The following is a 15,852-nucleotide window of genomic DNA, read 5'->3' as shown; positions in this document are numbered from 1 at the left end:
TATACTTCAAAAGAAATCACATCTAATTTTCTATAGAACGAGTGGGAATTTATTTTTAAGAGACTGTTATGAAAGGTACTACATCAGTGAAAATTACAGAATTGTTACCATTGCATTGATTAGTAATAGACTTGATTTTTCCAAAGCATATTCTGTTGCCCATAGGTAATGCAGAAGAGTTTCTATAAAAGGACTGAGGAGAAATTAAAACATACAATTTATCAGTCAAAAATAAAATAGCTTTGAATATGAATAGGAAATCATGGAGCTTATGAAAGCAATGGAAATGTCATAACTTCGGGGGGAGGTGACTAGAAATGGGTGGATTTTTCAAGCCATACTATCTGCCTAAATTTACCCTCTAATGAATTGCAAGTTGCATCTCTGAAATTCGTATATTTAAGGCTTGATTGAATCCTCTGGCTTGTGTGTTTTCTAAATGTGTGCATTAAAACTGAAACCATTTTCCTCACAGTCATGCTTGAAAATTTGGGGACTTGGGCATTTGGGGATATTTGGGAATTTTTTTTCTGGAAAAATAGCATAATTTAAAAATAAAAGAAAATATTACCTAACTACCTAAAGACCTTTGTTAATTAGTGGTGATTGCCACTAAAACAAATTTTACCTCTTTGTTCTTTTTTTTTTTGTTTTTCAAGTGTCTGTTTATATCATACCAAGGGATGACATTACAAGCTTTGCGGAGTTTAGTAGAACATATATACTGTATTTCAAATGAAAGCAGTTTTGACAGCAGGGTGGTGCTTAAGTATTTCCCAAGCTGCAGGGCGACTCCTTCTGTTTAAGAGTTAATAATGTGATTAAATTAATTCTAATATTACAGTCTCAAAGACACTTATCAAATATCTCAAGAATTTAACGATAATTTGTATTTTCTTGGATTCTGTTTACTTGGTGAGTTTTCCAAGTTAGGAAGAAGAGGGACAATTTGATCCCTTCCCACTAAGAATATAATGGGTCCTTAAAATTCAAGTGGGAACTAATTGTATATTTTCACTGTATTGTACTATATGCTTGTCATATGTCTTTGATATCTCACTGAGTCCGATTTTGGAAATGAAAAGGTGTCTGGAACCCTCCTTTGGTAAACATTATGATTAAAATTGTGAAGGAGAGGGGTGCCTGGGTGGCTCAATCCGTTGAGCATCTGACTTCAGCTCAGCTCATGTTCTCACAATCCATGAGTTTGAGCCCCATGTCAGGCTCTACCCCGACAGCTCAGAGCCTGGAGCCTGCTTCAGATTCTGTCTCCCTCTTTCTCTGCCCCTCCCCCATTCACCCTGTATCTTTCTCTCTCAAAAATAAAATAAAAACATAAAACATTTTTAAAAAATTAAAAAAATAAAATTGTGAAGGAGGATGAGAGTTGTATAGTCGGAGTAGTATAGATGGATGATTTAAATAATCATAATGCATTTATTTTAACTTTTTTAGGTTAATGAAAGGATGGAATAAATCAAGTTGAAATAAAGAAATGAAGATGTAACTTCCAAAACATTGAGAATCTTCACTTCTGTTAAAAATAAATTTTCAATTATAATATTTTTTAAGAAATAATATATACATGATTTGGTTTTACTCAAAATTTGCTTTTTACATTTTCTAAGCCATTTTCTAAGTGTCTTGTGTGATGCAGATAGATGGCAAATACAGTAGAACAGTATTTAACATAGCTGATTATGACATAGTTTTGACTTTCCTCATACAAATAATGTCCTTAAGCAGAATCAGCACAGTATAAAAGGTCATAAAAGTGCATAATAGTCTATTTCTATTCTGCTTTGAAGAAGTTCTAATGCTTTACCCTTCACCTACCTGACCTTCAATTTCATCAATATGAAAGAGCTATTGTCAAGATTACATGTTGGAAATTTGTAACATTTAGCTCCGAGGCTGCCATTAGTAAGGAAATAATAAATAAAGCAATTCGCTATAATTCAACAAATATTCATGCATTTGGAAATTGAATGCTAAAATTAATCTTGATAAATGTCAATCACTGTGGAGATCATTCTAAAACAACAAGTTCATAATTATCACCGCAGGGGTCTTATGCATGCAGAGGATGTTAAAGCAAGTCAGGGTGCACCTGCTTCTCAATCCATTGAATTCACTTTTAATCAAATAGTGTGGTCTGAGACCCTCTCTTGGCCTTTGGTACCCATAAAATAATTACATAATAAAAATGGAATGAAGTAAACAAAATAAAAATATATTATAAAAATGGGAAAACATATACTAAAAAATGAATAAAAAAGAAAAACGTCCCTAAAACAGATGCTTGTATCACCTTGCCTGTGCTCCATTCTTTTAACAAGCCACATTCATCACCCAAATTAGACTAGCTACTTTCATCTCCATTTCCTTTCAATTGAATCCTTGCTAGTGTGAACTTGCCAATGATGGCTATGTACAGATAGTGGTTTCAGGGAACACTGATTATCAGAGACCAAATCTAGACCACAAAGCCTGTTTGTAAAGGCAAGTGAAGAGCAGGAAAATGGAAATTACTTTCAGATATTACTAATCTGCACCAGATTTGGGTTGGGGGCCCAACAATAAAAGGTTCTGTGTCTTATTTACCCGTCGCTTGAGTCACTTGTTCCCCTTGTGCTTTAATTATCTTTTGTTATTTCTTTTAAGTTTTGTTATTTTAAAGAGTGCTTTTGGAATGTTTTCACTTAAGTATAGGAAATGATGATTTTCGTTCACACTTTTAACTTTTTTTTGTTGTTGTTCTTTTTCTCCCTAGGGATGCAGATCTGTTCCTGTTAGACACAAGAAAGACCCAAGCTTTAGATGTGGGTTGGCTTGTCTTTGATATCACTGTGACCAGCAATCATTGGGTAATTAATCCACAGAATAATTTGGGTTTACAGCTCTGTGCAGAAACAGGAGATGGTAAGCAATGAATTTCAATATTTTTCATGGGGCTAGTTTTGACACACTGAGAGTTACGACTTTGTACACAATTTAACCAAGATATGTTTTATATCTACGTTGTGCAAGGTAGCACCCGCCATAGGATAGTGCAATACATCAATTAGTTAATTGATTTATAAACATATTTACTCAACACACATTTATTTTCAGCCTCTGTGGTGGGGATAAGGGGTAAAGAAGAATTATGTATCGGTCCTGGCTCTGAAAGAGTTTTTAATCTAGTCTTGAAGAACTGTATGCAAACAAATAGCACTACCATAACAACACCAAAAGAAAGCTATATACAAAATGCTATGGATCTATGTCTTGATTATGACGGTAGTTATACAACTATATAGTTTATAAGAATTTATAGAACTGTACATTGAAATGAACACTACTGTATGTAAAAAATATCTCAAAACTTGACTAAAAATAACAAAGACATACACATATACATAATAGTGCTAGGGAAACAGGCAAAGGAGCTACCGATAATACAGGGGAGAAAAGAGGCATGAAATACTGCAGAAAATAACGTCGTTTGGTCTTAACATATTCCAATATTTGGTCAAAGACAACACCTCCAGGGTCATCTGTGGAGTTGGGGGTGGGAGGGGATCGGTAGGAAAGGTTTATTTTGAAGAAGCTCCAGAAGTTTTTTTATGCTCACCAGTACTCATTGACCAACTGTATGGCATGCGCTTGGCTAGATGCTAGACGTAAAATGGTATATTTAGAAATATACCAAGTGGGCTACATTGTGCCTCACACCCTGTGAATGTTAGGGCCAGGCCCAGGGAGGGTAATTTATAAAAGGATGATTAATTAGAGGGTGTACCTTATTTAAGTTTTACTGTTTTAGTTTTCTGCAGGATCAGTCAGTAGACACATTCACCCTAGAGGCTGCCCTACTCATTCCTCTTTGCTGTATAACACTACAGCCTTGCTCAAAACATACAGTTAAGTAAAAGTTGGGTCTGATTTGGGTCTCTTTTAAAGGGGTTCGTCGCTATAAGCATTAGGACTTCACAGTGACATTGTGTTACCTATATAACCAGATTCATAGCTGAAGAATACTATAACCAATGCTGGTTCCCCAAGGATTGTGTATATGAAATGAGACTGACAGATACAAACCAAATATATTACCGAGTTCATCCTCAGATCTTGATCTAGTAATAGAGTTATTGAAGTTCTTAGTGTTATTGAAGTGTTTCAGGCATTTTCCCACCAAATCTAGGCTTTTCATAGATTTTAATGACAGCGCCGAATTAAATTTTTTAAAACAATTCAAATATTTTGAAGTATAGGTTATTTTTCAATTATGGCTTTGCGATTAGCATTGAGGATTTGCAGAGTTCAAGCATTATGAATGTAGACTGAGAAAGTATGCATTTAAATAATCTTCCAAGAATTCTTACACTGTCAAACTACTGTACATTTATGGTCAGAAATGTGACTGGGAAATCAGCACTGTGGGGGTGAGCAGTCATTTCTTCCCTGGTATGTGGCCCAAACAAGAAAAATTAAATTAGTGGTATGTGCTTCTCCTAGTCTTCTCCTTAGGGAGATGCTTGAAATGTCTAACTAAACAATTCAAGAGATCTATGAAATATGATCAGCCTCTTTCTTTTTCATTCCCTACCCATTCGCACCCCACTTGAAAATTCTGAAATTTCCCTTTTTTTTTCACTCTTTCTTCTGTATTGGTTCTCTCTGCTTTACTATCTATGTAATTTGGCTTCTGTCTTTCTTTCAACTTATGTTTTTCTCGCCAAGAACTACTTTATATTTTGTAGTTTCCTCCCACTCCTTGATTTATTTCTCCTATATGTTAGGGTAATTTTACTTTAAATTAATGTTGTATTATTTAATAATATGGGAAGATTGTTTTGAGCCTAAAATAAATTAATATTTCATTTTTTTTCAAAGGTTTCCAAGTCCTTTATTTAAGACTTAGGTTATATACAGCTTTCGTTGCTTTTCTTTATCTCTGTAATACTGTCCAATATTAAAATATGAAAATGGTTAAATGTGCTAGGCAAACTGGCTTTGTGCCTTTAAGCAATACTTAAAACAGATTTTAACCAGAGCTAGAGCATATTTGGCCTTCAGAAAGCAAATGGCCCTCCTGGTCCCTTAGTTTTATTAACTGTGACCTTATGGAGAATATACTTGTGACATTTCTCTATAAATATGAATAACCAGATGCTTCAGCTTATTATTGCTTCATTCATTACTACTGCTGATGTGCTCAATGTGATATTGTGACATTGCTTCAAACAGAGCAAACCATCTTTAATTTACAGTAATGGGTTCTGAAAACATTTACTTCTCAGCAAAAGTAATTGGCCGTCATGATTGGATGGTACTCAGATGATTTCAAATGATTTGTTGATTACCCACTTATTCATTTGTTTGGCATAAACTTATTGAGTATCTATACATGAAAGACAATATGTTAAAGGGCAATATAATCTGGGAGACAGATATACGTAGCTAATTTTAGAAAGGATAAAGCATTCTAAATGCTAAAAATAGTAGCACAATCAAGACACTACAGGAAAATGGAAGATAGAGAGTTAATTCCAAACAAGTCAGAGCCAGAAGGACAGTGGTTCAGGTGACTTTTAAGCCAGGTCAGTTCAATAAGATTTCAAGAAATGGAGATGAGAAGAGAGGGAACTGTGGGCGTATGTGGAATGGTCGAAGGGAGAATTCATTCCTAGATGAGGAAACAAGGTGAGTAAATGAATAGAATGGCAAATTGCATGGAATAGTCTGGAAAAAGTCAATAGCTCAGAGTTGGCCAGAACAACAATCATGTATGAAATATGACTGCAAATGCTATTAGGAAAGTGATTTGGAGACAAATCATGGAAGGAAAATGAAATCTCACTTATGTATAGTATATTCTTGTTGCTTGATCACACGTCATAAAAGAACCAGACTTGCTGCTTTAATCAATCACAGCAACACCATCGTATGAATGTTGGTTTCATGAGGTCATAGGATGTATATTTCACCTTCACAGTTGTACCCTCTGTGCTTGGTACAGTGAGGCTTGTGGGTAGGTATTAAAAATGTATCTTGAATGATCACTGAATGAGTTTGTAATTTAAAAGACTTTTATACACCATCTGCCCCTGAACATGTTACTCTTAAGAAGACATTCCAAACTATAACTTTCGGGTGATTATTAACCAAGTCAGTCTGGTGTAACACAGGAGCAGAGTTTTGTACCCAACTCACAGTACAGTAGTTAAAGCAGTTTTAGTCATAAAGTGAGGAGAAAACCAGTGATGTATATTATTAAATTTTGATTATCTTTCTCCTGCAAAAAGAGAAAAAAAGGTAAAGAGGCCCAAATATATTTTGGAAGTCAAAAGACTGCTGAAATCAAAACTAGCATTATGATTCCTCAGAGGAACTGTGAAAAATATGTCAGTTTATGAAATATTCTTTTTAGAAATTTGACAAATGAACTGCCATCGATTTGGCAGGAGACTTTAAGAATATTCCATTGATTTTTTTTTTTCATACAGAATAATTCCCTGAACTCCACACATTTGTTTCATCAAAATTAAGCAAACATATGAGCAGGCAAACAAAAAAGAAACACTGCTGCTTCTTAATGGTCTAATCTAGAGATTCCAGACATGGATCCACTTGTGTAAAATCACTTTCAAAGTTCTCAAGCATTCTCTCATGGTGGTTAATAGATTTCTGTGATAAGATAGTCTCTCTTTATTAACAGCAAATGAGTAGGCTTAGGTCTGTCTTATAATTTATTGTAAGATTTTTAGCTTACCAAGTTATAAAAACACATTAATCATCTGAATTATTAGGTCTTTATTAAAATTGTTAATAAACCTATGGTACCATTATTCTTTACACATATATACATACAGGGCTTATTACACAGATAGCAACTTAACCGAGCTTTAAAGACTAAGTGTTTCCCCCAAAACACTACAATTTCCCACTGTTTGATGCTTTATACAGTTTAAACCTTCCAAGTACATTAATCCTTTTCTCAAACTTGGGTTTATAGAGATGGAAAAACAAAGAGAGTATTTTTGGGTTCATTAGAATGTCTTTAAAAAATCCTATGTTTTCAGACATTTTAGGTTTGGCAATACTCAGAATGAATTTTGCCAATGACTTTTTTTTCTTTCTATTCAAACCCACTTATACGTCAAAGAAAATTCAATCCGTATGTTTCTGATTCATTTGTATTCAAGTCATCAAAATGTTGTTTTGTCAGAGTACTGTTTAATGTCCAAGAAACATTATAAAGTTCTTTTTTTAATAAGACTCTAATATCCATTTTTCTTCAAATGAAGTTGTGGCATAATTTCCAAGCATATCAAGGTAAAAATTCAGATTTAAAGACAGATTTCAACGTTTCACTGAATTTTGTAGCCAATTCAAGAAAACAAATTTCAGAGGTATTAACTATGAAATAAAATTCCATTATGATTGATGCTTAAATATAAGATAGAGAAACATAGTTATTACTACAGATGACATAGAATTTAAAGTTTATATACTTAATTTTTTCATACTTAATTGACATAAGAAGGATAAATAAATAGAATAAATAACTCCATTCTAGAAATATAAATTCTAAGAAGAAATTATTAGGAAAACTAGATTCATATCTTAGCTCTGTTTGGGGCACCTGGGTGGCTCAGTCGGTTAAGCGTCCGACTTCAGCTCCGGTCATGATCTCATGATTTGCGGGTTTGAGCCCTGTGTCAGGCTCTGTGCTGACAGCTCAGAGCCTGGAGCCTGCTTTAGATTCTGTGTCTCCCTCTATCTCTGCCCCTCCCCTGCTTACACTATCTCCCTCTCTCTCTCCCTCACTCTCTCTCTCTCAGAAATAAACATAAAAATTTTTTTAAATCTTGGCTCTGACAAAGTAGTTCATGTTTTAGTCGTAGCATTAATAGAATGAGTATTAGTGCTAATTACTTACAATGACTGTGTGAGGCTGTATTAGTTGAAAGGACCTGGCATATGGTAAGACAGGAATGAAAGGTCTTTATGCTGAATAGGACTAGAGAATGCACACAGACTTTTCACTTACTCCAGGTGACACTCATTTAACTTAGGATTAATTTTTTTTAAAATATAGAGGTTGTACTGATGATTTAAGGAAGTTTTAGATAAATTCACAAATGATAGTCCACTGGAAAAAGGTGAGATTATTGATAAATGTTCTTAAACTTTGAGTTGGCAGCCAAATGTATAAGTAGCTACATTATTATGCTCATGTCTAATAACTTGGGTTGATAAAGTGATTATTGATAGGAAACTTTTAAATATATTCCAATCTGGAGTATGAAGCCAATAGAAATGAACACTCAGAGATATACATCATGATTAATTGATTCCTTATATTGGTTATTCATAGGTACCAGAGATTATAAAATTATTAGTACTGATATAGTAGCATTCTTGAGTCCCAATCATCTTACTCTTAGAAAACATAACATAGATATTTTGGGGATAACTAATTACTTCATTGAAAATAATGAATGGGGCACCTGGGTGGCTCAGTCGGTAAAGCGTCCGATTTCCGCTCAGGTCACGATCTGTTGGTTTGTGAGTTGAGCCCCGCGTCGGGCTCCTTGCTGACAGCTCAGAGCCTGGAGCCTGCTTCAAATTCTGTGTCTCTCCTCTCTCTGCCCCTCCCATGCTCACGATCTGTCTCTGTCTCTGAATAATAAATAAATATTAAAAAAATTAAAAAAAAGAATATAATGGAAACAAGTTTTTGTCACTTAATAGGCTTACCCATATAGGGATAATTGATTAAAGGCTAACCTATATTACCATTAGAAACAATTTCCAAACCAAAGATGCCTCAGTATAAATTACTAGTATTTGACTTCATAAACCTATTAGCATCAAGATGTCTTCTTACAAAGAAGGTAGAATTAGAAGAAGTATTTTAATGTTCAAAGAACACGTGGCTAAAGAAATATTGATGGTCTTTGCTAAAGGGTTTTTCTGAACATGTCATGCTGATATTTATAGCACATTGCATAAAATTCCCACTCTATAAATGCCATTTTCTATAAAATAATCAGAAAATGGAAGATACCATATGAATTCATTGGAAGAACATCAGAGAAGACCTTCCTGAAAGTGAAGGAAACAAACCATTGTAAATGTTCCTCCTCCTCAGTTTATAATCTGACCCATGCTGGTCAGCAGCTGTCTATTTTTCAGACATAGTAAAGGAGTAAAATTGGAGCATTTTTTCTGCTTGTTAGTGCACAAGGGTTTTCTCTGTTGTATTTTTAGAAGTCACACATATCAGAGCTTTTCTAAAGACACAATTTAACCTTCTATTATTTTCACCAACACTGTGCCAATTAAAAAAAAAAGTCAACTTTAGTTATCAGTACTATTATCTTGAAAGTGAGTATTTTTGAACTTTTATTACCCAGGGTTCCTACTCGTGGGGTTTTGTTGCTGTTCACTCCTGGGAATTAGCAGCTACTCCATCTACATTAATGATAGGGAGTGGAATTACTCATTTTTTTTTCTACAGCCATGAGGTCTGTGTTAATTGCTAATTTTCCCTACTCAGTGAAGAGTAATTCAACATACTGATAAAAATTTTCCTCAAAATTGCAGTATCGTGCTATATCTTTTAAATATGCTATGTTAAAAAGTCAGATTTTTAAAAAATTCACTGGCATCTTTTGAATTACAGAATATTTATTCCTAATTAGAAAAATATATCCTGGTGTCTACAGTCCTCGTGTCATTATATGTTAAATAGACGTGTAAGTTACTAAGTTGATATTCGTTTAAACTTTATTGAATGTGAGCATGTTGATGTGAGATAGATGAAGAGTTCTTAATGTGTATCTGTTTCCATTTAATGTCCTAGAATTTACTATTTTTAAATGGAAGTATTTGGTTAAATAAGTTTGTTGTGTTATCCTAAGGATTCCTAAGAGAGTCGTTTTTACCACAGGGGAAAAATCTCCAAATTAAGCGCCTGTGTTGTCAAATGACTATTTATCTGTGTCAAGGGTCAGATGATCTATGTGGCCAGTTAATCTGAATATCAGCTGACATAGTGCTAATAAGTAGCAGAAGAAATTCAGAGATCAAGGGTGATATTTTTCTTTTTGTCCTGCTGTTTTGACTATAGTTTCTCATTATTTATCTAAGTTCAAAAAGTTGAATTATGTCTACTTATCAGAGGATCTTTTAAACATTTGAGATTGATAATATTCTCTTCCCTTATCTGAACTTTATTTTATAAAGTAATTAAGTCATTTTTGTTCATAAAACCATATGGCTCCCTTTTGCTGAATTTATGATGATGACAATTGGTTTCAAATAAATAAATGAGAGAATCTGCATATCCAAGAAACTGCAAGAATCACATATCTTGCTAAATGTTCTGAAAATAATAGGGAGCATATACTCCTATGATTAATATAAAGGAAGTCATTCTTTATGTACTATTTCATGTTAAGGATATTTAGAGCATACTTGCTTGACTTTTAGATGAATATTTAAGAATAAATTAGGAAGATAGTTGAAGAACAGACTTCAAATAAATAAATAAATAAATAAAATTGAACTTTTACCCCACAGTCCAGAAATTAAATTAATGTGAGGTGGGGGGGGGAGGGGGGAAGCAGATTTAGGCATAAGAAAAAAGAAGTGCCTAATAAGTGGACGTTAATGGTGAGAGAATGAGCTACATGTGACTGGAAGAATTCACCATTTATTTGACCTTTTTTTCTAAGGATTGTTACATTGCATAAGTTATCAGGTAATTGTAATTTATGAGCTTAAATTTATACTTTAAGCATTATACATATATAAATATTATATTCAGAGAGGGTGCAGTTAGTGGAAATGTACCCTCTTAAAGGAGCCTGGTATTAAATAGTTACATTCAAACCAAAACTAAAGATATTGTATAAAAACCAGAGATGGAGAAACTGGTAAAGAGAGGAAAGAAATGTTAGACATCTCATGAACTTTCTTTTGGGATAGGTGCATGTAGGTGAATGTGTGCATGCGTGCACACACACGTGTGTGTAGAGGGAAAATATTTGGTCATAAACACATTCTCAAGTAATCATGGGAGGAATCAGATATAAGTTCACAGTTGATAATCTATAATTACTAAGGTTTTTAGAGAGTTCTTATTACAGCATTTAGACAGGTTATAGTTTCTTTTACTTTAAGGGCCACACAAACTTTTTCAGTATCATAACAAAACATAAAACTTAATCTAAATTTTTCCAGAACATTTTCTTTAAAGTGGCTTCAGTTTCCATCCTATTTCTATAGAATTTCAAAAACATTAAAGCATAAATTAATCTATGGAAATGTATTAGTTTCTAAAAAATCATTCTTTGTATGAATCAAACCATGGAGAGGTATTTAGAAGATGGCTAGAAGAGGGGTGGCCTGGGTGGCTGAGTCATTTAGGCATCCAACTTCAGCTCAGGTCATGATCTCGCAGTTCATGAGTTCAAGCCGCATGTCGGGCTCTTTGCTGACAGCTGGGAACCTGGAGCCTACTTCAGATTCTGTGTCTCCCTCTCTCATTCCTTCCTACTTGCACTCTGTCTGTCTCTCTCTCAAAAATAAATAAAGATTAAAAAAATAAATTAAGAAAATAAATAAAAGATGGCTAGAAGAAACAAACTATATTGGTCACTTTATGTGAATGATTCAGAAAAGTTTCCATTGAGGAGAATTCCTGTATCTTTATGGTAAAAATGTCTATTGAAAATAAGTATGACATAGATTTCCCTTGTGGTTTAAAATAAGTATTGTTAATTTTCCAAAATCATGTAGGCTGTGACCTATGGGTTTTCGAACTCGTGTAATGTCTTAAAGCACATCAGAGAACATAAATCTTTTCTGTGTGCTTTAGATTTTTACAATTTTCCCACTGCATAAAAATGAGCAAAATCATCAATATGTCTTTCATAGCTAGAGTAACTATACATAAATATTGGAGCACTGGTAAATTTGTACTTTGTTCAACCCTAGACTTTATTAATTCTCTTATTAGTCATATATGGTTTTCATAAACTATACTTCATGTATTTTCAAGCTCACTCTATTTATCAAAATTTATCTTCTGTCTACATAAAGATATGCTTTTTTATACCCTGATTTTGGCAATATTTTTTTGCCAACGTCAATTATTCTTCCAGGCTAATATTTCATATTTTTTAGTTCTTTATGATTAACCTAAGTTTTACTTCCTAGGTACATCTTTAGTTCATCTTAAATAAATATTCAAACTGTGTATATGCTGTGATGGTCAGTTGCAATAATATTAATAACTAATGGAATCTAACATTTACTGAGAGCTTATTAAGTGCCTGACATTTTACTAGCTCTTTAAATGGAATATCTACTTTATCTTCACTATTATCCTATTTCGTACATGAGGAAACTCAGTCTTAGAAAGTTTAATAATTTTGCCCATGAATCTAATGATGATTTATTTTCAGAGCCAGCTCTTATATACTATGATTCCCACAAATTATATGAATTTCGTACAAATTCCAAACTGAAAAAATAAAGGTAATTTTATAATTTCCATATAAAACAATGCTATTAATAATGATTGTTATGGGACAAAATTGAATTTTATGTTGGACCTTTTGGGAATTACCTTTGAGTTTTTATATTTTCTGTCTGGTATTGAATTTTGATCTACCTCTTGTTACCACAAAAAGTAACAGCAATTTAACCATATTTTTTTGTTTTCTAAATCTAACTACTTCAGTATTTCTTTCAGCCCCTACACAATTATAGTTAATTTGATACACTCATAAATCAAAAAGTAGAAAAGGTAGTGATTCACGTCAACATGTAATTAAATTTAGCCAAATTTAATTTCTTTATTTTGAATTTAATAATGAACATGCCTTTCCTTGGTACAGTATATATCTCACTAATGTATTTTGATAGGCTCTCCTGTCATTTTCTCTCCCGTAATCCATGTTCCTCATCATGGAATCCTCATATCTACCTCCCTCACCGCCCTTTTTAAATGGCAACTGGTGCTCAAGTTTGTAGTTTAAGTCAGAGTGCAGCAAACTTGCCCTGAGGCTAGTCAAGCATGCAGTTTCCAAATTCTAAAATTATTGTACAGAAAGTCAGTGTGAAGTCAATCCTTTCCCCCATCTCACCTTCCCACCTTCCAGCATCAAAGCTGACGGCGAGTTGGTATTGTTTTAACCCTGAAGGGATCTTGGACTAGCTGAATTGTGTTTTGGAATCAACACATTAGGGTGATTCCCCCCCCCAAATTGAAAAATAAATCCTCTGGCAATTAAACACGGTTTTTAAAATTTGTGATTGTGTTTTGTTTTGTTTCGTTTTGTTTCCCTATAAGCAGAGCTTAGTTGGGTGAACCATGACTGCTTTTCTAAAAACCTGGTGCTTTGAACAAAATGATCAGAATGTAATTTATAGATCCTTTAGTTCTGTTAGAAAGGAAGAATCATGATTCTTATTTCTTTTAAAATGTCTGCATTTTGTATCTGATCAGTAGGCTGAAATGGGCCTCTCATAGCCTAATTTAATCTTGTATAATGGTTCGTAGAGAGAAATAATTTTCCTTTATAAGTAGATGTTGATTATGGAATATATTCGGTAATAAATGGAAGAACTTGAATTTGCTTTTACCATGTCCATTATATATACAATGTTTTAAAACTAGGTTTTAAAGGCAATTTTCTTTGTTTTAATTTATAGTATGTTGATATTTCAATGAGAGACACATGGTAAACATAATTTTCTTATCCAGATTTTATCATCACAACTCAAAAACATAACGTGAAAAAGAGTTTTGAAATCAGTGATTTAAAGTAAGCAGAGACAAACAGGAGTTAGTCTTACTTCATTATCTGGTGAAAGATGTATTTTACCATTTTTTAGACTTCCCTTAATGAAAAAGGATATGGAAGTGTTTGGCTACATCTGTATTTCTGTTTTTGATTTTCCCTAATTCAGAACAGTAACCATGGATCACCAATCTTGCCAAACAAATGCCAATGTCAGGAACATATGCCAGTTATTGTTGTTCGTTATATTCCCTATTCTAGACTCTAATTCTGGTTTAACTAATGATCTGAGGGTAAATATTTTCATGGTAATATTGATTTAGAGCCATGAACAATATGAGATTCTCCTTATTCTCATCATACACTAGAGTTAACTCCGTGTTTCCCACTCTTCTCTTTGTGAACTTCACCTATTGCAGATCCATATTTCTTAAAGACACATTATGAAAATAACAGCAGTGCTTGTTTTGCATCGCGAGCAGAGAACACAGTGGGAAGAAAAGAGAAGCTTTAGTGAATATAAGGCATGAGCAGCCACTGTATTCTGTGCAACTGAGAATTCACCTCTGGCACACCTGGTGTAAGCTCAAGTGGGAGAGAAGAAAACCAAAAGAGAAGCAAAAGTGTCTGACAAACAGCCAATAGCTGTGTTGCAAGAGGTGATCAGAATTTGAAATTGAAAGTTGAGGGAAAATACTTTGATAAGGGGATGACATATCTCAGCTGCTTAGAAATGAATGCTCATTTCTCTGTAGTGTGACACATTGCAATTTGAGTGGCATAGACACTGGGGAAACCAGTTGCCCTTTCATGGCTGGTGGGAAGTGTTGAATCCTTATTTTCCTGCTTACTAAGGAAAGTCCAACCTTGAACTTAACAAAACAAGCAGCTGTAACACTTCTTCCAGACACTACGTGTGTGTCACTGACAGATCTGAGATGGATGGTTTTCCTGGAGTCTTTGCAAGGTGGAAAGCAGAGACCCAAGACAAAGCATCAGGCCTAACCAATCCTCAACAAAGGGGAACACTTAAAGGAATAGCGTGCTACTTTAGGATTGACAGGGCTGAGTGAAAGATCCGATCCTTCTCTGATTATTATTTTATTCAGTTTTCAAGTGTAACCCGTGTGTGATTGCAAGGTGTAAATATGGTGCATATACATCTAGTGAGGTACCTCCCTTCAATAGATGGCAACTGTTTTATCATCAGAAGTACTGACTTAGCCATCCTTCTCAATTCCCACTTTTCGTGATCCTTTTGAAGAGCATGCTTATTATTTATTATGGGTACTCATATTTATATGAGGAAGTATTCACGTAATTTCTCTCTAAAGTAATGGAGCTAATGGAAATATGAAAGATCTACTTAGGCTATGAAATCAGAAGATGCTGCTGACCCAGGATAACCAAAAGGTAATGCTCTTGGAACCCAGCTATTATTTTGCATGCAGACAGCTCAGCAGGATGCACTTGCTCTGGGGAACACCACGCGTGGCCTCATGGTGGTGCGAGATCTAATCGTGCGACTGCTCCCTTATGTGAGGCAGGCCAGTTCACGTTCTTTCCATAGCCAGAGACATGAGAAACGGGTGAAGAAAAGTTCTGCTTTTTTTCACTAAAAAAAATGTTTTGTGATCCAAACTTCATATGTGAAGGAAAGAATTAACTCCTAAAAGTCTTAACTTTTTTTTTTTTTTTTTCCAAAAACAGATACTTACCATGGTGTACATTTTAGGTATCTCAGTATCAGGTCTTCATTGCATATTTTGGAAAATACCTTTTACTCTCTTCGTTCTCTATTAGGTGTCAAAATAAATTTCTTTCATTTTGGTGGTATGGACTTGTCTAAAGATTCTGCAAGTAGCTTGTGATGGTTTCATGGCTTTACTTATCAAACGGAAAGGAAAGATCAAACATTTAATGAACCATGTTTTTCTGTATGATAACAATTCTTTTGAATAATATATCATATAAACTGGTAAAAATGAATGATTCCTTTAGACACTTATCAGTTTCCCAAGTAACTGCATTATGTTCATTTCAAAGT

General features: G+C 34.0%; 1 protein-coding gene across 1 annotated transcript in view; it reads left to right on the top strand.

Annotated features, from left to right (window-relative positions):
* The window catches only part of BMP5 (bone morphogenetic protein 5), a 112,705-nt gene that overhangs the window by 72,921 nt on the left and 23,932 nt on the right, over window positions 1–15,852 (top strand). Inside the window, exon 3 of the mRNA XM_042937329.1 lies at window positions 2,774–2,922. Within this exon, the coding sequence (XP_042793263.1) occupies window positions 2,774–2,922 (149 nt within the window). The remainder of the gene's footprint in view (window positions 1–2,773; window positions 2,923–15,852) is intronic.

Source organism: Panthera leo, chromosome B2 (genome assembly GCF_018350215.1).
Source record: "Panthera leo isolate Ple1 chromosome B2, P.leo_Ple1_pat1.1, whole genome shotgun sequence".
NCBI lineage: Eukaryota > Metazoa > Chordata > Mammalia > Carnivora > Felidae > Panthera > Panthera leo.
This window is presented reverse-complemented; position numbering and strand designations above follow the sequence as displayed.